The sequence below is a fragment of the Cebus imitator genome, unplaced genomic scaffold, assembly GCF_001604975.1.
Source record: "Cebus imitator isolate Cc_AM_T3 unplaced genomic scaffold, Cebus_imitator-1.0 Scaffold241, whole genome shotgun sequence".
Classification (NCBI taxonomy): domain Eukaryota; kingdom Metazoa; phylum Chordata; class Mammalia; order Primates; family Cebidae; genus Cebus; species Cebus imitator.
Window position 1 is genome coordinate 582,562 of NW_016107556.1, and position 24,866 is coordinate 607,427.

The following is a 24,866-nucleotide window of genomic DNA, read 5'->3' on the forward strand; positions in this document are numbered from 1 at the left end:
TGATTAAATTTCATGCTTTAGTGACAAAGTATTTTTACAGCTAAAAGAGGAGCCCAGAAACATAATACACTTCCTTTAAAGCAGGCAGAAAAACCAACCACAAATTAGTATCTATTGTATTCCGCATGACACAATATCATCTTTGTCCATAGTTTTAAATGGTTTCACGTTACTTGTGAAAAATAGGGAAAAAATGCCAACGACCTCCCAGAAGGGGCCATTTCATCATATCCATCCCCTCAGATAAAACCTCAATTACTGGTAATTGTACATTTTCATCAACATCCCCTTTTAAGAGGTTTCTTCTGGGGAATTACTGAGACCAGGAGCTTTAAAGCTTCAATTTCCCTAATCATTGAGAGGCAATCTTGAACTTGTATTGAACCTGGAAAGTGGTCAGGACTCACTCCATAATAAGAAGCTAAGGACTGTCACTACTTAAGGTAGAAACCTATTCATTTGCAGAAATACTCCTATGAGTCTCCCCCACTTTCTCCTTTCTAAAATAAAGTCATAGTTTGCCTTCTAAAATCAAATCACAGTTGTCAACAAACTAGGGTTTATTCTAAGAATTTGTCCATTCATTTTAACAAACATTTACAGAATGCCTCATTTGGGCCAGTCTCTGTTTTAAGTACTTGCAATACAGCAGTGCATAAAAATTCTCACCCTCACAAACCTTTGATGGACCCAGGACTGACAATAAGCAAAATGATCCAAACATGAGCACATTTTTAAAAGGTGTCAGTGCCCTGCTGCCCTGGCCTGAGCTCACTTGAGCTCACTCTTGGCCAAGCAGTTCCCACAAATGAAACATAAACATGCAAAGCAGACCCGCTGTACAGGTGGAAGTTTCCAGCTTTCTCACAGTACAACTGGAAGGTAGGACGCGGCATTTTATAGTGTTCTGTCTTCCTCCCCACATTCCAGTGAGGCAAAACAGGAACGATTACTTGAACCTAGAGGAAGATAACGCCTTGTGGCCAGGGAGAGGGCAGCAGTTTGTGCGCTGCCTGGTCTTTCCTGGCCTGCTGCTGTCCAAGCTTCTGCTGATTGAAATCTGACTCTAGAAAAGGAAGGCAGCAGGTACTCAAAAGGTACAGTTCACCCGGAAGAACGTAAATGTGGCTGAACTAAGCAAACGTATAGCTGAGTTTGCTACAGTGTTGGGGGGAAGTAGCTTTCACAAAGGCAAAGGGAGCCCCATTCTCTGCTGTATAGCTTGCTCTTCAGCCATTGGAGCGCAGCTTCTTCACCTCAGAGGCATGGACTATAATGACCTCCTAAGGTACACTGAAAATGTTGGCTATAGCTCTGAGGAGAGGGTCTATAGGCATAAAAGTATCTGCAAGAGGGTTGTAACCCTACAAAGTTTAAGAACCTCTGTGTTGGAGGTCTCTGCCCATCCCTTTGCAAAGACGTGTTGGAATGCCGCTTTCAGGGTACTGGGTCACTCCCAGCTGTAACACTGTTCTTTCCATCCTGGTTCAGCAGCTTCCTGGTGGCTTACGAGGCAGATGTGAGCCAGAAACAAAATCAGCAACCCTGGAGTGGTCATTTAGGATCTGTTTGTCCCTGTTTACAAAGCAATAGGTGCTTTATAAAAGCATTTCTCCTCAGGAAACTGGCTCCTAAAAAGTCATCCTTCAAGCCAGCAGCTCACAGCAGACGGATGAGTTTCCCTGTCCTAATAATACTTCTGTCCAAGCTGAAATGTATCCCCAGGCTTCCACACCAGCCTTCTGGGGCCCTGACAGTTGTTCACCCGTAGCTGCATATCCTCCACAGGCTTGTTCTCTCATCCCTGTGAGGGAAGGTTCAAAGGGCAACTGGACCCCTTACTATTCAAAACCACTGTGACTATTTTGCGCAAAATTCAACCTAGAGGATTTGCAGCTAAAGAACCTTAAGATGGTCATCTGCCTCTGGGAAAAATGACAACTATATTCTCAAAACTAGCAGTTAAACTGTGGGAGAGAAAAAATAATGCAGCCTCTCCCCAGAACACAGAGCATTTGCTAGGCGCTTTCTGGCATAGCCTTTAATGTGGCTATACTTTCCCCTCTTAGGCACCGGCCCATGTGTCTGCTGCCTGTTACTGGACAGAAGTCCTCAAGGTCGGGACTTGCCTATGCATATCTGTACATCCAACCTGGTACTGTGCCTGGGACATCACAGACCCTACTGCAGCTCAGAGTGGGAATGGGAAAATGTACTGAAAGAGAGGCCAAGGACCCCAATTACACAAACTCTTAATTAAAAGATTTCACATGGTAGGACTCGGAGACTGCCTGGTCTCCTAAAATATCAATTTTTACCATTTCAAAATACAAATTAAGGATAGTCTACAAAAAAGATGAAGCTCTCTGGAAAAAAAAATTATATTCTAGAAAAATATATCTCAAAAATCTTTGTAAATTTTCGAAAGAAACCAGTGTAGAAACTTGTGACGGAATATCTCAGATATGGCAATATAATAATTTGGCAAATTCAATTATTTAGGTTACTGCTAAGTCACAGTATAATTCAGTAATAAATATCATGTAACAAAATAATTTAAAGCACTGGTTGCTACTTTGATATGTATCATTAGCTTTCCATTTCACAAACTATCATGGAAGCACAAATAAAATCTGCTTTTCTGAATATTCTGAAAGGCAGACAGCAGCTTATATAACTTCCGTTCTTCAGAAAACAGTAATTACATTATGTAAACAACTGTCCGTAAGAGCCAAAAGTAAACCTGGAGGTTCCTGAGGATTACTCAACTGATGCAATGTGCTAACATTCTAAGAAAAAACTTGGAAGGTCCACAGATGTTCAAGATTTTTTCTGTGTGTGTAAAATGTGAACATAGGATCTATTTACATAGTGGAATTGGGAATAGTTTTCAACATGTTCTGAATCAGCTTTACATGTTTAGGAAATAAGCCTGCATTTGTAGTATCTAACCATTTGTAATCTTTATGCTATAATTCTCTACCAGTGCTAGACTTTTCTTCCCAAATGGTCTCAATTCTGACACTGTATAAACTAAAATGAATTTCTTTAAAGCTGTGCTTAAATATAAACAAACTGCTAAGTTTTTCTGGCTCCAAGCACACCATATGGAGCATGCTAATGTCACTTACATGCCCTGATCACATTTAGGCAAAGTGTTCTTCACTTTAAACAATCCTGTGTTCCATTATTAAGTAAAAGCCTGTTTCAAATGCCTTTGATAACAGAAACATCCTGTAGACAAACTCGTTGAAAGTGACTGAATTAATGCCTTCTGTGGTGTCAGATATCCCCACAGGGCTCTTTTGGAAGCATTCTTTCCTGAATTGAAGTCACTGTGAATATCCTTTAGATTTCATCTTGTTAACTCGGTTTTCAGAGAGAGCAGCACTTGGACCTGCTGCCCTTCAAGGCACAGTACGACAAATAGTGGTTGGTTCAGGACTTCCATCAGCCAAGGTTGACAACTAACACTGTAAAGAGAGCTCGAGTCCGCGCCAAGGCACCGGACTTACACCTAACTTAGGACACAGGTCGACCTGTGGGTCATTAGCCAGTGAATGCTTTTTTGGTCTGACAATCCTTAAGGGCACATAAGAAACTCAGTTAAATTATATCCAAACATATTCTTATTCCATGAAAACAAAACAAATCTCCTGAAGTGCTTGTTTTCCAGTAGCTCTAGGTCGTGTCTCACCACAGGTACAGAGAGGTATTGTTCCAAGGCTCTAACAGGGCTACTGGTCTTGACTGATTGTTTTTGTCTTTCTGCTTTTTATTTGATGAGGACTTACACATAGTTACTTGCTGCAGTTTACTAATCATCTCTGAGGTGCTTCCTATGGGAAGTTCATAAACCATTCTTCCATAGCTTTTTGTTGACCACCATTTCCATTAGGGACTAAGACATGCTCAGCATCTCCACCAAGAACCATGTATTACAAACCTGCTGTGAAACCAACAGGGATGCTTTTGCCAAATTAAATCCCATGTCACAGAAGTCACAGATTTACAGTTCAAGTAAAATAATCATCAGCAAGAAGAATCCAGAAGTCTCTGTCGGGCATTCTTCTCTCCATTATTTGCTTTAGTGTTCATATCTGTCAAAATTGAAAAGAAATATTTATAACAGAAATATAACAGGAATTATCAATACTAATCAAGATCTCTTCTTCCGAAAATTTCTCTCACAATCTATACCATGTTTTGCTTCTTAGCCTAACTTCAGAGCACAGTAAAGTTAGGCTAAGAAAACAAATCCATAAACTTTCAGTCCCCTTTGAAAGGGAAAGTCAGAGAGTAACAGAGAAAGGGGATCAGAGATACAGGAAGAAAGCCAGTTAGATAAGACAAAAATATGCAAGAAAGACAAGGAAGAGTGCTGAGCAAGAAAGAAACACCAGAAAAAGCACAGAAATTGTCCTTTTTTTGGAAATGTGGAGCAGCTCCAATTCTTTTCCTCTCTCTCCTAATAATGAGGGGTTCCCCTTGGTATTAAGGTTTTTTAATGCCCGGAGATGGCTTAACTGATGGGCAGGGTAAAGACTGTCAATATTCCCACAAGGCTGCTGCAAAGGCTCTTGGTGGGCTCCTGCAGCTTCTGCCCAGAGCAAACCCTACCTTTGAGCTCTGCTGTCTGGTTCCCCTGCTCCTCTCTCTCCGTCTCCGCAGACATGGGAGGCTTGCCATCAACAGCATCCATCTTGATCATGCCAAGATTTGTCAGGAGTAGCATTGGGTCAATCCCCTGACCACTGCTCTTAATATTCTCCAGTACTTTAAGACACTTGTATGACTTGAGCTCACTTATATTTTCCTCCAAGAAGAGATTGTAGAGGCTCAAATCGTTGTACCCTTCAGATTTGAAATGCAGAACATCAAAAGTAGGCAGGATTTCGTATACTTTGAGAACATCTGTCTTTTGTCGGAATGGAATAAACAGTGTGTACACAACCACAGGAGCCAGCAGGACATAAACCACAAGGTTAATGAAACTGAGCAACTGGAAGATGCCCACAGCTATGAGTTTGCACTGAAATTGATCAGGCACAGTGCTGTCGTTTCTCAGGATCCCTGACTTGATGCTGCAGACAAACTCATCTGAGAGTGAGGAGAGGCTGAAGTAATATCCCAGGTAGATACATGCTAAGAGTATAATGGTGAGTGTCAGCAGCTGGCAGCTAATATACTTGATGATTAAATTATTTGAATTTTTCTTTGTCTTCAAGTACTGCTCCACAATTGGGTACTTGAAGTGGCTTTCAGGTATCTCCCACAAACTAAAAAATAAACAAAAATAAACACTCACCAAGATCACCAAATATTAAAGGCAGAAACACATTAGACAATGTCACACTAAAGATTTCAAACACCCATACTTTTCTACCTACAACTTTGGTAGAGAATAAAATCAGTTTAAAAGGGGAGGAAGAAAAGGAATAATAAGACTTTTACCCTTAAATATAAGGCCTAGTTAGTTAAATGAGTTAATATTTGGAAATTTTTAGAACGATGCCTGGTACCTGGTAAATGCTAAACACATGTAAACATTGCCTCTTACGAGGAGGGGTGGGGACAGTTCAGGGGTATGGGTACAAACTATGGGGTCAAAGGGGCATGATTCAGGTCCCAGCGCTCCCACTTACAGCTACAGGAGAGTGTTTTTATTCAGAATAAAAGGGGAGGGGAGGTTAACAAGTGCACTTAGTAATGTTGATCTGAGGGCTGAAGGAGATAATGTACTTAATACAGTGTGTGGGATCTATGAAATATTCAAAAATAATCACTCAATATTATTATTCCAATTATTCAATAACAAGAACCAAAGAATGTGAAAAGGCAAGGCACGACTCATCTGCCTTGAAATCCTGTGCATCTCCATTTAGGAGTTAAATAGATTAAAGCAAGCAAGCTTCATATAGTATCTCAATCTATTACCCCTACAAGAACTGCATTTTAAAAATGAGATGGTAACGTTTTACTCATCAAGGAAAGGAGTCTTGATGGAAGGACAAACAAATGGGTGGGGGTGAGATTTGGGGAGAGTGGACATGCCTGGAGCCTACAGGCTGTGTCACTAGGTGCATGATGTCCCCCTGCCTCCACTCCTGCCCCGCCTCCTAGCAATGAGAACTCTGGGCCCAGACTGGCAGTAGAAGGGCAGAGAGTTTGTCCTACAAAACCTGATGAGCTGCCTGCTGGGGCTAAGTTACCTTTGCCCTAAGTTCTCGGTAACAACTGGAACTGAGCAGGCTCCGTCTCTCAGGTCAAGGTCACGGTCACACACACTCTTTGCAGCCTTAATTGCACGGTTGTAAACTTTGTCAAGTTCTTCCATGATAAACTTTAAGTCTGAGCAAATGTGAGGAGCAGCTGCGAAACGCCAGAACAGTGGGGGCAGGTATAGGAGGATTGCAACGAGCAGCAGAATATAGGGGAAAAACTGAAAAACAAGAGAACAAATCATAGGCTTAACAGATCCCCCATGCAGTAACCTAATGGTGCCAAATGATGCTCTCATTTTTTTTTACATCTTGAGACAAATGCACACTGTGGAAATTGGGCTCATTGCCTAATAACTACTACTTATGGCTAAATTCACCTATCCAGCTAATATCTGACACTGATAACTATCTTTTTTTTTTTTTTTCCTTCCATTGGTATTAATTTGAAGTAACTGGCAACTGTATGGTGACACATGGTGTGTACTTTTTAACCACAGAAGGAAAAGAAAAAAATAAAATTATTCCCATTCCTTTTGTTCTGCGAACAGAATCCCAGTTAAGAAACCCATAACTATCACAAAGTATCACAAAGGCTTCTGCTGGGTTTTAAAGCAACTAAGGCACACAGCTCCATTTTTGCCTTCCTTTGGAATCTGGGAAAATGCCAAAGAAACATATAACTTCCCCCAAAACAAATTAGAAAAGCTTTGACTTCAGTGATTCAGTAATCATCCCAGTAAGACAGCTGAAATAAGCAGTTGAATTCACAGAAGGAACAGACTTTGAAGGCAGTCCAACGCCCTAATTTTATAGTTGGATAAACTGCGGCCCACAGAGGCCATCCACAACAGGCAAGGAAATCAAGAGGAGAGCGTCTGGATCAGGGTACAGACACACACCAAACAGGAGGGGATTGGAATGTCAAAGAGAGTGAGGAGCATGGCAGTAACCAGGACTACCAGGTGGTGAGAGGTAGCTTAGCCTCAGCAGAAGACTTAGGAAGACAGTAAACTGCAGTCAGCACAGAGCTGAATTGAAGCTCAGCATTGTGGCCTTGAGCAGTGAGGTCACCAAGTCTCTGACCCTCAGTTTCTCTATCTATGAAATAGTCATGGAATAGAGATATCATGAAGATTAAAGGAGATAACTGAGGGAAGATGCTTAGCAAAGGGCCTGGCATGGAATAGACACTCAAACACTCCAGGTAACCAGAAAACAGTTAGCTACGTGGACACACTATGTTCAGTCCTCACAGCGACCCTGGCAGGGACTCTATGGATGGTTCCATTCCGCAAAGAGGAAGAGAAAGCTGGGAGCAGTCGCTGGTCCCAGATCACAAAGCTGGTAAGTGAGAGTCAGACTATCATGCCGACCTCTCTGATTTCAGAGCCATGCTTTTCCCAATCTAACACACTCTCAATTACTTTACTTCTCTGGAAAACTTCTCCTTATCTTTGGATGGATCTATCTGCACCATTTCTCAGAGTTGTAATGGAAGAGGCCATGATGGCCTTAAGTTGACAGGAAACCATGCTCCCAAACGTTTCTGGGAGTGGACGGCAGACCCCACAACATGGTCCTCACTGTAATTTCAGATGTACAGAGCATTCCCATACGCCCCTCACTCAGCTTCCCCCATTGCTGATGACTCCTATGTCCGTGATAACACTTCTCAAGACTAAGAAACCAAGATTAGCACATTATAATAAACTAAACTTCACACTTTTACTTGGATCTCCTTGGTTTTGTGACAGTTCTTCAATCTTGTTTTTCATGCAGAATATTTTTAAATGCACAAAATAATACATATAGGATCACAAAGGAAATAGATTACATTGATATAAAGTTATCAAAATATTAATATTTTGCATCATCTTTATTCATACTTAAAATAGGATCTAGCAGATGATCTAACCGCTATTGAAACTCTGAAGTAGTGAAGAGTAAACAATATTCTAGGATACCTGTGACTGTTGTGGGTGACAAACTCCTAGGTACTGCTATTATCACTACGGATTGTTGCCCACATCCAATCTTTTTTAATGCTAAATTCTAGTTGGAAGTGAGTAAAAAATGAAGCTGTCACATATTTTCCTATCCTAGTTTGCAGGCCTCCTGTCACTATCACAGACCTGCATAAGGAATATCTGCCACAGAGGAAGGAGAGAATAAGCACAAATGGCCCTGACACTTTGCAAAGCCCTCTTACCGAGACAGCTGCTTTACTTCTGCATGTTGGTACGGGGTGAGGTGTTTCAAAATTAACCCAATTAGCAAAGGGCTGCTACACAATGATACACACACAGCAGGCTGTGCTTAGCTGAATTTTGGCTGAATAATTCATAGCTGGCTGTGGGGAGAAGGCATGTTCATTTAATTCTTGCCCTATCAGAAGGGTGCCCATTAGTTTAAAAACGTAACTGCATGGCACAGAGTTTCTGCTGCTTCCATGACCATGAAAATCAGGCATTCTATCTAGGCACCACAGGGAGAAAATTTTTCTAATTTGGGCTTGTGAAATATTTGTATAAGTCACTTTTGTTTCATAGCTATTTGAATAATGACATTTCCTCCTCAAACTGTTCCCTTAAATTAAAAAGTGACTATTTACAGTTTGTGGCATTTCTTTTTTTAACACGGCCAAGTGGTACGATAATTTGTGCCAATGAATAGTTCAACTTATTGTAATTAGAAAAACGAATTATGTATTCGGTGTAAATTTCCCTAAAATATCCTTGTACCTTGATCACCATTATAGGAACATCATTTAATGCCCCACCTCTTGGTTTTCTCCACACTTAAACCTCTTTTTATTTTTTCCCATCAAAAATAAAAAAGGCAACTTTCAGTGATTCTATAAAAATGTAGTAAAACAGGAAATAAGAATCTCTAAAAGCATAAAATTACAGTTTCTAAAATTCTTTTGACCAAATAAGAAATAAGGAAAAGCTGCAGTGCTCTGAGAGGGCATCTGCAGATGGAAACAGCTTTGTTCATAAGCTGCGTCAACTCCCCATTAGGCCTGGGATGCTCGGCCTCTCTTGAAGCCACCATGGCACTATTCTGCATGATGTTCGAGTGAGTACTGAGCTCTTCCAAAAATAAGGAAACTTCTCAAATCATTGTGGAACAAAGGAGCTGTCCAACTGCTTAAAATTTTCAGTCTGTCTTCCTTAAAAATGTGTGCTGTTTCTGGAAGGGGTTATAGTTAGAACAACAGGAACCTCCAGATGGAAGGAACCCAGAGGGTGAGCCAGTACAACTTCCCTCCATACTCAAATCCCCTCTACCTCACGGAAGGCAAAGGACCATCCAATTCGCACTTGACAACTCCTCCCCTGAAATGCATGTGATCTTATGGAGTTAACTGCAGATGGTAAATTTACTCAAAAACATCTCTTGGGCACCTGCTATGTGCCACGCAGTGCACTGGATGCATGGCCCCCACAGACCAGGCACAGAGTCTGCTCCAAATCACACAGGACATGTGGGAACACAAGCTAGCAATTAAACCATCAAACCATGTAGGTACTATGTACTGAGGGAACAGAAAAGCCCCTGGGGAGTTGGTCAGGGACGCTTCATCAAACAGGTAACCTGAACTATGTCTTAAAGTACAGTGACAAAATTAAATAAAGCCTTATGTTATGGCTCAGCAATAATGTCACCTCTGTGGCCTTTTGGAATACTCTCCACCTTGTCTGTCTGGTGAATTCTCACTCATCCAGAGCACCAAGGTAAATGAGCAAGCCCTGCAAGTGAGGAAGTAGACAGAGCTGAGACTGCAATGGCGTGCTGGGTTGAATAGTCCCCACCCCTAATTCATGATTACCTGGAACCTCTGAGGGTAATACAGTTTGAAAATAGGTCTTTGCAGATATAATTAGTTAAATTAAGGTTAGGTCATGATAAATTAGGGTGGGCCCTAATCCAATGACTTGTGTCCTTATCAGAAGGCCAAGTGAAGACACAGTGACAGACAGGAAGCAGCCCTGTGATGACAGAGGCAGAGACTGAAGTGATGCATCTACTATCCTCTTTCTTCTGGAACACAGAGAACCGCCAGCAGCCGCCAATTCTGGCAACTCCTTGAGTGTGGACTTCTGGCCTCCAGAATTAAGAGACAATAAATTTATGTTGTGGTGATTTATTATAGCAGATCTAGGAAACTCACACAAAGAGTAGGCAGGGACCTAATTAAGAAGGCCCCAAATTCCCACACCATACACAATGGGATACCACTGGTAGAGGGAATGCCCAAATGTATTCCAGAAAATCACTATAGACATAAACAGGAAACATATGGGAAGGAATGAGACCAGGCAGGAGGTGGCTGCAGCAGAGACGCAGGAAGGGAAGACAGATCTGAAGCAACACATGGGGAAGACAAAGTGTACTTCAGTGTCCCACAGAAGAGGGGGAGGGAAAAGGAGGAGAACTGAGGATCATACCAGTTTGTGGCTCATGCAAGGGCATGAGCGGTGGAACCATCAGGTGAAATAAATGAAGAGGCCCACATTCAGGAAAGTTGGGAGTGAGGTGGGAGGCAAACCTGAGATGAGAAAATTTCAACATGAGATACCTACAGTCAAAACACTCTGGTGTGTAGTAGATAACTGAAAATATAGGAAAATAATCTAGTTGTATGATTCAGGATTTGGCAGCACATATGTGGTCAAAGCCAACTGTATGATTAAGACCATCCAAGGAGAATGGGTAGAAGACGACCAGACGACCATGGACAGGCCTGAGACCCTCTAACATTTAAGGGTTGGACAAAAAGAGAATCTTGGAAGAAATGGAGGAAAATGGTCAGAAAGTAGGAAGCAGGTAAACCAAGAACATCCTGCACTGGGGAAGTGGAGTGACAAGATGCATGAAGGATGTCTGTTCTGGCATATGCTGTTCAAATAATACCACACTTACAGACAATCCTAGACAGGGGGAGTCAAAAGTGAAGGGCTACCCTAAAAAGCTAATGTGCATTGCCAGAGAAGCTTACAGAAGGAAGAAAATAAAGATGGCAGGGCTTCTATTCTGCACCCAAGGTGCAGTGGTTTACGCTGGGTGACATTCTGGAGTGCAGTTGGGGGGAGTCCATCATGGGGAGAGCCCTGGAGAAGACAGTGAACAAAGTATCTGTTCACAGGAGGAAGAGATGCCTACCAAGATAATTAGAACCAAGTGACAAGGAAGACCCTTCCCATGAATCTGTAGGACATTCAATGAATTATCCTGTGAGCTCCCTTTTCAATGTAGTTTGTGATCATCTGCGAGAGTTTGAGTATTCCAGATTAAGGGTCCATACAGTTTTCTTGTAAAGGGCCAGAGAGTAAATATTACAGGCTTTGGGAGCCACGTGGTCTCTATTGTAGCTGCTCAACTCTGCCATTATAGTACAAAAGCAGCCACAGATAAAGTGTGAACACATGGGGCACAGCTGTGTTCCAATAAAACTTTATTTACAAAAACAGGTATGGACTGATTTGGCTCAAGCATGTGTGCCATAGGTTGCCAACCCTGGCTCTGGATTCTTGCTTCTCAAAGAGTGGTGTGGTCCATAGACCACAAACCTCAGTTATCACCTGGGAGTCTGCTATAAATGCAGAATTGCACGTCCCCATCAGACCTGCTGAATCAGAGCCTAAAGTTCAACAAAATCCCCGGGTGATCAGCATGCAGAGAGAATCTGAGAAATGGTTTAGGTGATTGGTGCCCACAATGCACAGCAAGACAGGCTCACATCAGAATCTCCTGGGAAGCCGATAAAAACCGCATTCCCAATCTTAATCACAGAGGCTCCAACCTAATGGCCTGGATGACCTCGTGATGCTGCATTTTCACAAGGCCACTCTGGCAAAGCTAAGGTTTGGAAGCCTCTGGTCTGGAAGCCTTGGAGGATTCCTCCAACCAGGTTTCTATGAGTCTACCTAAGAGAAATAAAGATTTGCCCACTCTTAATTTTTTCTTTTTCTTACTTTTTTTTTCAGTCAAAAACTGACTTTGCTGTTTCAGAGAGAAATCTTACTAACAGTTGCCTCCTACGTTCTAAACTTGAACAAACAGAACACTCAAAAAAAAACAAAAAGCCAGTTCTCAAGAAGTCTTAGAGCGCCCCCTGCCGGCCCCCCGCATCTCCAGCAAAAGCCTCACAGTCTTAGGGGCCCATCAGTAGTGCATGGAATGGGAGAGGGAAGAGAAATGAAAGTGGGTGGGGGAGAAATTACATCATTGATCATACCAGTGCTAATGTAAACATTACACTGAATAACAACTTTGGGGGAATTGAGTTCTCCTAACTCCAGCATCAGAATTAAATTGAGAAGTGCTGAATAAACCCTGTGCCTCTAATCCCCCATCCTTTGTCAGGATGCTCCTGGAGAACCAAGTCTGGTTCTGAACAGGACACACAAGCTACACTCACTGTCCTCTTCCCTTCCACACATACTCTTCCAGCACCCACTATGGACCATGCATTGTCTCAGGAGTACATGGATAAACAAGATAAGGACATGGTCTCTGCCTGCTTAAAATTACAGTCTTAGAGATTAAGAATTAATTAAGCAGAATTATGGCAAGATATTCTCATGTCAAGCTTCCATTTTATTTGAAATTGGTTGGGGAAGGCCTTGGAAGGCATGAGGTAGAAATAGGGAGTGGGATGCCTGAAGTTAGTTTCAAGTGACAGCAAGTTGAGAATGAGGTGGCCACAGGAACTCATGACAGAAGTGGAAAGGAGGTAAAAGTTCTTGCAGATGAGACAGAGACTGAAGCCAGATGTGCCATCCAGGAGGACACAGAAATCACTTTGGGGTGGTGAAGGAGGATGAGCCATGACTCAAGTCCTGAATGAATGAGAGGTGACTGCGAGAATGACAACGAGGACGGCATGGGAAAGACACAGCCAGTATACAGAACAGCTAAGGAACTGAGTTTTCCATGAAGAAACAGTGCAAGGTAAGGAATACAGAGAAGGGAAGAAACTATGCAAGTCCATGAGCACGCTGAACTAAGGACCTTCTGATTCAAAACCAGGCTCCCTTGCTGGACAGCTCTTCTGCCAGAAAGACTCTCCTTGTGTTGAGCTGCAGCTCATCAGCTGATGACCTTCACCCACAGGCTACAGTCTAGAGTTCTGAAGCCACAGAAGTTAGAACTGGACCTTTTCACATGGGAAACATGTCCGAAATTTGAAGGAGTCTGTGAGCTTACCTGTCATCTGGCTGTGGGACCTTGGAAAAGGCACTGACCACTCTGGCCCTCAGAGCCTGAATAAGAGGACCCTCCCAGCTTAACAGTTCCAAGTCTGCTCAGTGTGGGGAAGCCACAAGAAAACCTTTCTATCCTTGAAAGAGAACCCAGTAATTCCACTTTGGGGTACGTATTCAAAAGAAACAAAGCAAGGACTCGAACACATGTTCACAGCAGCAATATTCACAACAGCCAAGAAGTACAAGCAACCCAAGTATCTACTGATGAATGGATAAACAAAAAAGTCTCACACAAACTTACAATGGGATATTATTCAGCCTGAAAAAGGAAAGAGATTTTGATGTATGCTACAAGAAAGAACTTAGAAAACATTTTATTTTTTAAATTTTCTAATAAGACTAGATTTATTCATACCCTAGTAAAAGTTTTGATTGTAAGTATCCAACAGTATAAAAAGTACAAAACAGATCTGTAGATTTCTAATATGTTAATACAAAGTATATGACTACATGCAGTACATCCTACAGGCAAAGAGAGGTGAAAGGAGAAAAAAAGACTGTGGTTGAGCTCCAGTAATAAGTAAATAAATATAGAAATAGAGATGATCCATATTATAGTATATTCTACCACCAATACTGCAGCCAAAACATTTCCTTAAGTGAGATAAGCCAGACAAAAAAGGACAAATATTACATGGTTTCACTCACATGCGGTATCTAGAATAGGCAAACACATAGAGACAGAGAACAGAATAAAGGTTGCCAGGGGCTGCAGGGGTTGGGGAAATGGAATGTTACTGCTTAATAGGTGTAGGTCTCAGTTTGGAAGATGAACAAATTCCACAGACAGATAATGGTGATGATTTCATAACAGTGTAACTGTACTTAAATGTCTCCGATCCAAGATAGCCGAATAGGAACAGCTCTGGAGTGCAGTTCCCAGTGAGAACAATGCAGAGGGTGAGTGAACACCGCATTTCCAAATGAGTTATTTACTGCCTAGAGACCAGGAGATTCTTGGGCTGAAAAGCGCCATGAGTTTCCAGCATGAAGGTTTCAGCGAGTGTAGCAGGTCTCCGCACAAAAATTCACACAAGTCTGGGCAGCCGTTTCAACCGGCACCTTGAATGCCTGGGACCCCTACAAAGACCAGCAATCTGAAACGCTCTGGATTGAGAGTTTCATAGCAAGTGCAGCTAGACCTAGACAGTCCAGCTCTGTTGGGGAAGGGCATCCGCCATTACCGAGGCAGTCTGCTATTGGCGAGGCAGTCCACCATTGCTGAGGCAGTCTGCCATTACAGAGGCAGACCCTCATTACTGAGGCAGTTCTAACTATACCTCTATAAACAAAACCTCAAGGAATTTCACACAGCAGCTGGGCAGAGCCCATGGCAGCTCAGCAACGCCTCTGCTGGCAGACTGTGACTAGGCTACCTCCTCGCTGCGCAGGGCATCTCTGAAAAAAGGCAGCAGCACGTCAGGAACTTATAAATAAAGCCCCACATTTCCAGGACAGAGCACCTGGGAAAAAAGGCAGTTATAAGTTCTGCTGCAGCAGACTTAAACATACCTGCCCAGTAGCTATAAACAGAACAACGGAGCTCACAGCTCAGCAGTTGAGCTCCTCCAAGGGACAGACTATCTTCTCAATCAGCTCCCTGACCCCTGTATATCCAATGAGACACCTCATAAAGGAGAACTCAGGCTGACATCTGGCCGGTATCCTTCTGGGACGAAGATAACAGAAAAAGAAACTGGCAGCAACCCTTACTGTTCTGCAGCCACTGCAGGTGATCCCCAAGCAAGCAGGGTCTGGAGTAGACCTCCAGCAGTCCTACAGCAGAGGGGCCTGACTGTTAGAAGGAAAACTAAAAAACAGAAAGAAATAAAAAAGATGTCCACTCAGAAACACCATCTGAAAGTCACCAACTACAAAGACCACAGGTACATAAATCCACAAAGATGGGAAAAAACTAGTGCAAAAAGGATGAAAACACACAAAATCAGAATGCCTCTCCTCTTCCAAGGGATCACAACTAATCACCAGTAAAGGAACAAAGCTGGATGGAGAATGAATCTGATAGATTGACAGAAACAGGCTTGAGAAGGTGGGTAATAACAAACTTCTCTGAGCTAAAAGAGCATGTTCTAACCCAATGCAAATAAACTAAGAACCTTGAAGGAAGGTTAGATGAAATTCTAAAGAGAATAAACAGCTTAGAGAAGAATATAAATGACTTGATGGAGCTGAAAAACATAACACGAGAACTTTGCGAAGCATACACAAGTTTCAAAGCCAAATTGACCAAGCAGAAGAAAGGATATCAGAGATTTAAGATCAACTCAATGAAATAAAACAGGAGGGCAAGATTAGAGAGAAAAAAAGTGAAAAGAAATGAACAAAGCCTCCAAGAAATATGGGATTATCTGAAAAGACCTAATCTATGTTTGCTAGGTGTACCTGAATGTGACGGAGAGAATGAATCCAAGCTGGAAAACACTCTTTGGGATGCTATCCAGGAGAACTTCCCCAACCAAGCAAGGCAGGCCAATATTCGAGTCCAAGAAATACAGAGAACACCACAAAGATTTTCCTCAAGAAGTGCAACCCCAAGGCACATAATCATCAGATTCACCAGGGTTGAAATGAAGGAAAAAATGCTAAGGGCAGCCAGAGAGAAACGTTGGGTTACCCACAAAGGGAAGCCCATCAGACTCCCAGCGGAGCTCTTGGCAGAAATCCTACAAGCCAGAAGAGAGTGGGGGCCAATATTCAACATTCTTAAAGAAAAGTACTTTCAACCTAGAATTTCATATCCAGCCAAAATAAACTTCACAAGCAAGGGAGAAATAAAATCTTTACAAACAAGCAATTGCTGAGAGATTTCGTCACCACCAGGACTGCCTCACAAGGGCGCCTGAAAGAAGCACTAAATATAGAAAGGAACAAACAGTATCAGCCACTCCAAAAACGTACCAAATGCTAAAGACCATCGACATAATAAAGAAACTATATCAACCAATGGGCAAAACACCCAGCTAGCTTCAAAATGACAGGATCAATTTCACACATTAACAATATTAACCTTAAAGGTAAATGGACTAAATGCCCCAATCAAAAGACACAGACTGGCAAATTGGAATAAAAGTCAAAAGCCATGGGTGTGCTGTACCCAGGAAATCCATCTCACATGCAAGGGCACACACAGGATCAAAATAAAGGGATGAAGAAAGATTTACCAAGCAAATAGAGAGGAGAAAAAAAAAACACAAAAAAACCTGAAGTTGCAATCCTACTCTCTGAGAAAACAGACTTTAAACCAATAAAGATTAAAGGAGACAAAGAAGGGCATTACATAATGGTAAAAGGATCAATGCAACAAGAAGAGCTAATGATCCTAAATATGTACGTACCTAATACAGGAGCACCCAGATACATAAAGCAAGTTCTTAACGACCTACAAAGAGACTTAGACTCCCACACAATAATACTGGGAGACTTCACTGTCAATATTAGATCAACGAGACAGAAAATTAACTAGGATATCCAGCACTTAAACTGAGATCTGGAACAAGCAAAGCTAACAGACATATACAGAACTCTCCACCCCAAATCCACAGAATATACATTCTTCTCAGCACCACATCACACCTACTCTAAAATTGACCACTTATTGGAAGTAAATCACTCCTCAGCAAATGCAAAAGAACGGAAATCATAACAAACAGTCTCTCAGACCACAGTGCAATCAAATTAGAACTCATGATTAAGAAACTAACTCAGAACCACACAAGTTCATGGAAACTGAAAAACTGGCTCTTGAATGTTGACTGGATAAACAATGAAATGAAGGCAGAAATAAAGATGTTCTTTGAAACCAACAAAAACAAAGACACACATACCAGAATCTCGGGAACACATGTAAAGCAGTGTCTAGAGGAAAATATATAGCAATAAATGCCCACATGAGAAGCATGGGAATGTCTAAAATTGACATGTATCATCAAAATTGGAAGAGCTAGAGCAGTGAGATTTAAAACAAAACAAAACAAAACAAAACAAAACAAAAAACCTCAAAAGCTAGTACAAGAAATAACTAAGATGAAAGCAGAACTGAAGGAGAGAGACACACACAAAAAAAACACCGTTCAAAAAATCATTAATCCAGGAGCTGGTTTTTGAAAAGATCAACAAAATAGAATGCTAGCCAGATTAATAAAAAAGAAAAGAGAGAAGAATCAAATAGATGAACTAAAAAACAATAAAGGGGATATCACTACCATTTCCACAGAAATACAAACTACCATCAGAGTTTTACTACAAACAACTCTATGCACACAAACCAGTAAACCTGGAAGAACTGGATAAATTCCTGGACACTTGCACCCTCCCAAGACTAAACCAGGAAGAAGTCGGTCCTTGAATACATCAATAACAAGGGGTGAAGTTGAAGCAGCAATTAATAGCCTACCAACCAAAAAAAGCCCGGGTCCAGATGGGTTCACAGCCGAATTCTACCAGACATACAAAGAGGAGCTGGTACCACTCCTTCTGAAACTATTCCAAACACTCCAAAAAGAGGGATTCCTTCCCAAATCATTTTATGAGACCAACATCATCCCGAGACCAAAACCCGGCAGAGACTCAACAAGAAAAGAAAACTTGAGGCCAATATCCATGATGAACATAGACGCAAAAATCTTCAATAAAATAGTGGCAAACTGATTGCAACAGCACATCAAAAAGCTTATCCATCATGATCAAGTAGGCTTCATTCTGAGGATGCAAGGCTGGTTCAACATACACAAGTCTATAAACGCAATCCACCACATAAACAGAACCAAAAACAAAAACCACATGATTATCTTAATAGATGCAGAGAAGGCCTTCAACAAAATTCAACAGCCCTTTATGCTAAAAACTCTCAATAAACTAAGTATCAATGGAATGTATCTCAAAATAATAAAAGCTATTTACGACAAACTCATAGCCAATATCATACTGAATGGGTAAAAACTGGGACCATTCCCTTTGAAATCTGGCACAAGACAAGGATGCCCTCTCTTACCACTCCTACTCAATATAGTACTGGAAGTTCTAGCCAGAGCAATGAGGCAGGAAAAACAAAGAATATTCAATTAGGAGGAAGTCAAATTATCTCTATTTGCAGACAACATGATTGTATATCTAGAAGACCCCATCGTCTCAGCCCAAAATCTCCTGAAACTGATAAGCAAGTTCAGCAAAGTCTCAGGATATAAAATCAATGTGCAAAAAATCACATGCATTCCTATACACCAATAACAGACTTAAAGAGAGCCAAATTAAGAACTAACTGCCATTCACAATTGATACAAAGAGAGTAAAATACCTAGGAATACAACAAAGGATGTAAAGGACCTCTTCAAGGAGAACTACAAACCACTGCTCAAGGAAAGAAGAGAGGACACAAACAGATGGAAAAACATTCCATACTCATGGTGAGGAAGAATCAATATTGTGAAAATGGCCATACTAACCAAAGTAATATATAGATTCAACACTGTCCCCATCAAGCTACCTATGACCTTCTTCACAGAACTGGAAAAAACCATCTTAAACTTCATATGGAACCAAAAGAGAGCTTGCATAGCTAAGGCAATTCTAAGCAAAAAGAACAAAGTTGGAGGCATAATGCTACCTGACTTCAAACGAAAAGGCTACAGTAATCAAAATGGCATGGTACTGGTACCAAATCAGAGATACAGACCAACGGAACACAAAAGAGGCCTCAGAGGCAACACCACACATTTACAACCATCTGCCCTTTGACAAACCTGACAAAAACAAGCAATGGGAAAAGGATTCTCTGTTTAATAAATAGTGTTGGGAAAACTGGCTAGTCATGTGCAGAAAGCAGAAACTGGATCCCTTCCTGACAGCTTACACTAAAATTAACTCCAGATGGATTAAAGACTTAAACATAAGACCTAACACCATAAAAACCCTAGAAGAACACCTAGGCAAAACCATTCAGGACATAGGCATAGGCAAGGACTTCATGACTAAAACACCAAAAGCATTGGCAACAAAAGCCAAAATAGACAAATGGGACCTAATTAAACTCCAGAGCTTCTGCACAACAAAAGAAACAATCATTAGAGTGAACCGGCAACCAACAGAATGGGAAAAAATTTTTGCAATCTACCCATCTGACAAAGGGCTAATATCCAGAATCTACAAAGAACTAAAACAGATTTATAAGAAAAAAACAAACCCATTCACAAGTGGGCAAAGGATATGAACAGACACTTTTCAAAAGAAGATATATATGAGGCCAAGAAACATATGAAAAAATGCTAATCATCACTGGTCATTAGAGAAATACAAATCAAAACCCACATGGAGATACCATCTCACGCCAGTTAGAATGGCGATTATTAAAAAATCTGAAGACAACAGATGCTGGAGAGGATGTGGAGAAAAAGGAACACTTTTACACTGTTGCTGGGAGTGTAAATTTGTTCAAACATTGTGGAAGACAGTGTGACAATACCTCAAGGACCTAGAAATAGAAACTCCATTTGACCCAGCAATCCCATTGCTGGGTACATATCCAAAGGATTATAAATCATTCTATTATAAAGACATATGCACATGTATGTTCACTGTAGCACTGTTTACGATAGCAAAAACGTGGAACCAACCCAAATACCCACAGATGATAGATTAGACGGGGATAATGTGGCACATTTACACCACGGAATACTATGCAGCCATAAAAACGATGAGTTCGTGTCCTTTGTAGGGACATTGATGAACTTGGAAACTATCATTCTCAGCAAACTGACACAAGAACAGAAAATCAAACACCACATGTTCTCACTCGTAAGTGGATGTTGAACAATGAGAACACATGGACACAGGGAGGGGAACATCACACACTGGGGCCTGTTGCGGGGGAATAGGGGAAGGACAGCAAGGGGTAGGGAGGTTGGGGAGGGATAGCGGGGAGAAATGCCAGATATAGCTGACGGGCGGATGGAGGCAACAAACCACATTGCCATGTATGTAGCTATGCAACAATCCTGCATGCTTTGCACATGTACCCCAGAATCTAAACTGCAATAAAATATATATGTATAGGTACAATACATACGTATACATATATATGTAAATATAAATATATATGTAAATATAAATATACATATATATGTAAATATACATATATATGAAGTTCTTGCCTATGCCTATGTCCATATATATATGTATAATGTACTTAATGACACTGGGCTATATACCTAAAACAGAAAAGTAAATTTTACGTTATGTATATTTTACCAAAAAAGAAAAACTTGAAAAAGAGATCAGTGTAGAAATAAAGCGGCTGTGATTACAGGATCTGGCCTAAGAAATCCACGTGCTAATATTCCTGTCTGGCATAGGTTTTATTTCTCCAATTAGGCTGAATCTTCATTTCTCTCTAACTCCTGGCATTAGGTTCCTAGGGCTGCCACAACAAAATCCCACAAATTGGATAGTTTAAAACAAAAGACATTTTTTCTTTCATGGTTTTAGACATGAAGAGTTGAAAATCAAGGTGCTAGCAGGGCCATGCTCCCTCCCAAGTCTCCACGGCAGGATCCTCCCGGCCTCTTCCAGCTTCCAGTCGCCCCAGCATTCGTTGGCTTGACAGCATAACTCTAATCTAGGCCTCTGTGGGCATGCAGCTGTTTTCCTGAGTTTCTTCATGTTGTCTTCCCTCTGAGCATGTCTGCGTCCAAATTCCCCTCTCCTTATGAGGATAGCAGTCATACTGGATTAAGGGCCCACCCTGCTGCAACAGGACCCCATCTTAGCTAATTACATCTGCAACAGTTCCATTTCCAAATAAGGTCACAGTTTAGGGCACACTGGGTTAAGACTTCAAAATATCTTTCGAGGGAAACAATTCAACCCATGATACCACCCAAATGTAGAGTTAACCTAAGTCTCAGTTCTAACCTTACCCTCTTGGCAGCATTTGACACAGGGCATTACATCAACACCATCTTTCTTTATAAAATACCCTGCCCTTCAATCATACAGCACAGTGTTTACACTTTCCTCATCACCCCACCTCTCTGTGACTCCTCTGTTGACTGGTCCTACCCCACGCCCTCTCCATGTTGCAGCAGCCCTCAGACCTTGCCCCTGTCTATCTATAATCACCCCCCAAGAAACCCTATCCACTCCTGTAGCTTTAAACACTATTTTCTGACAGTCTGCCATATCTATAGCTCTACTCTAGCCTGCAATCTCCAAATACCGTATCTCACTGCCTATGTGATGCTTCCTCTGGACCACGGAGCATCTCTGATTCAACATGTTCAAGCAGAACTCCTTGGTTTTCCTCCAAAATGTGCTTCTTCACCAGGCTTCTTCAAATGTCATGAAGGTGTCATTCCATCCAGTGCCTGAAACCGTGGTCATGTCCTTAATCCTGATCTTTCTCTCATCCTCCCATGTCCGATCACCACATCTTGTTAGTTCCACACTTTAGAAAAGATGCCCTGAGCCTGTCCACTTCCCACCCTCACCACTATCACCCTAGACCTCAACTGGTGTCACTCTAGACCAAGGATCAGCAAACTGCTGCCCCTGAGCTAAATCTGGCCACAAACAATCATGTCTACTCTACAGAACTCAGTACCTGCAACAGTGACCATGTGAACTTCAAAAAAGTTTATGATCTAGCCCTCTGCAAAAAAGTTTGCTAACCCCTGGTCTAGACCTTGGTGGCACTTTTGACTATCCTTTTGCGTGATCTTCTAATCAGCAATGAGACATAGAGTATGGTTTTTTGTTTGGTCTTTGCCTTCTCAGACACAACTTTTTCTTTTCATTTCTGTTCTCTAATTAGAACCCTCCGTTTATGCTTCCCAAGTGTCTCTCCCTGCCTCTATTCCCTCCTGCACACTGTCACTGAGGCTTAACCCTTGGAACCACCAAGTTCACCCTGCTCAGGTACCTGCAATGGCTTGCGCTGTCCCCAGTAATTAGCCTATTCATCTGGCTAGTTTTCAAAGTCTTCTATAACCTAGCCTACCCTGCATAGTCAATCAAGGCCCTAGTGCTCCCCAACAGGCTGCACCTTTCCCAGAAAGTTCTTCTAACCCTCCCAGGCAGTGCTGTTTTTATGTGCTTGTTGGCCCTGCACCTTCCTTCCAGTTGCCACCCAGCTTGTTCCTCTCTTTTGGTTACCAGGAAGAGTTTATAAAAAGGAAAAAAAAAAAAAAACTGTGAAGAAATTGTCAAATCATCTTCACTTCCCATTCACTCCTCACCACAGCCATCTGTCTCCCACCTCTCCACTAAAATCATTCCTGCTGGATCCCCAATGTTTTAATTAAATCCAGTAAGTTGTATTTCTCTCAGACTCCACTGGCTTCTCTGCAGCAGCATTTTTAACAGAGTTCACTACCATCTGAAACACTCTCCTTTTACCATTTAGCTTTCTGATTTTACCCTCTCACTGTCTTCTTCCACGTTTATTTTTCCACTAAACAATGAGCTCCTTGATGAAGCAAGCATGTCATCTGTGGCGCTCTGCCACTGGGCATACATTCTAGCATATGGTAGGCCCTCAGTCAATGTTAGCTGAAATCAACTGTTACTAATTGTTTTCAGCTCAAGAATTTTTATTTGATTCTTGCGGTGCAGTTTTCAGTCAGTTCTCTGTAAAAATCTCCATGCAGTCATCTGCCCCTGAGCCAAATCTTTGAATATATTAATAATGATTAGTTAAAATTCATGGCTGATCAATCTACTATCTGTACCTCCTACAAGTCTGTTTCTGATTTTTTTCTTGGTTTTCTCGTATACCTAGTTATTTCCTAGCGAGTGCTGCATATCATATGTGAAAAACCTGAGCAAGAACTTGAGAGCACATAAGAGGAAGAAGAGCAAGCTGGCTGAATAGAACCCTCCAATGATTGACCCCCTGCCCCCCCCAAAAAAAGAACACCAAATCGAGTAAGTATCCATGCAGGAAAGCACCTTCCTAAGAACCGAAAAATCAGATGAACAATCACTATACCTGGTTTTAACATAATAACGTAGCATTGAACAGAGTAGGAGGGATAGTCTTGCATTGCCTATACCACCCTTCCCCTAAACTCAGGCAGTGCAGTCTGAAGAAAGAATTCGTGTGCTTGAAGGAGAGAGGGCAAAGTGAGTATGGGACTTTGCACTGGAGCTCAGTGCTACCTTGTCATAGTCACACAACACCAGGAAGACTTCTGCCAGGGCCCACAAAGGAAGCATTTAGACCAGCCCTGGACCAGAGGGCAATCCTCTGCCCCAGTGGGAGAAAACTAACTTCTGCTGGCTTCACCACCAGCTGACTAAAGCGACCTAGGGCCCCAAATAATTCTAAGTGCCAATCCTGATTGGACACCGTGACTGCAGGCCTCTGACAAGCCCTGGTGCTGCTCTAGTCTTAGAAACAGTGGGCTTGGGATGTGATCCAATACAACACTAACTGCAGTAGCCAGGGGAACACCTGAATCACCTCTCTCCCAACTCGAAGCAGTGCAGCTTGGGGAAAGGACAGGAAAGAGTATAGAGGATACTGTCTTTAAACAGATATCAGGCTCAGTCACAGCAAAATAAAGCACCAGGCAGACTCCCGATATAATACACAGGTTCAAGAAGGTTAAAGGACACAAAAAGGACTCAACCCAAATAAGACTACCTCAAGGAATATAATAATCCAACTCTCAAAGGTGAAGGAAAAAGAATTCCAAAATCAACAGGCGAAAAAATGCATATTACATTTAAAACAGTTCGAAGACATCTGGCAGGAGAGTTTTCAGTGGAAACCTTACAGACTAGAAGGGAGTTGGATGACATATTCAAAGCACTAAAGGACAAAAGTTTCCAACCTAGAATATCAATGACGAGTAAAGCTATCCTTCAAATATAAAGGTGAAATAAAGACTTTCCCAAACAAACAAAAGCTTAGTTATTTCATCAACACTAGACCTGTCTTACAAGACATCATAAAGGGAGTTTTGATTCAGTCTGAATGAAAGGGATGCTAATGAGCAACAAGAAATTATCTAAAGGGAGGATCCAAGATGGCCGTTTAGGAACAGCTCAGGATTGCAGCTCCCAGTGAAAGCGCAGAGGGTGAGTGGACGCCACATTTTTATTGCCCACAGACTAGGAAATTCCCAGCCGGAGGAGCTCCACAGGTCACCAGCCCGGCTGTGCCAGCCGGTGCTGCTGTTTTGCCCCGCGCGGCTACTTTGTCGGTGCCCCGGAGCAGCGGTTCTCCGGTTCTCCGTACAAAATACACCGGTCCGGGTGCCCTTTTGGCTGGCCATTGGAGCCACGGGAAGTCACCCATTCGTCTGTTTAAAAAGGGGACTGAGCAGGGAACCAGGACAGTAGATTCAAGGGCAAA

General features: G+C 41.9%; 1 protein-coding gene across 1 annotated transcript in view; it reads right to left on the minus strand.

Moving 5' to 3' along the window:
• Positions 1-2,944: 2,944 nt before the first annotated feature.
• Positions 2,945-24,866, minus strand: part of PANX1 (pannexin 1) — a 71,711-nt gene continuing 49,789 nt past the window's right edge. The window contains exons 3-5 of the mRNA XM_017498413.2: positions 6,213-6,442; positions 4,621-5,279; positions 2,945-4,100 (exon numbers count right to left, since the gene is read on the minus strand). Coding sequence (XP_017353902.1) covers positions 4,033-4,100; positions 4,621-5,279; positions 6,213-6,442 — 957 coding nt within the window. The 3' untranslated portion in view covers positions 2,945-4,032. The remainder of the gene's footprint in view (positions 4,101-4,620; positions 5,280-6,212; positions 6,443-24,866) is intronic.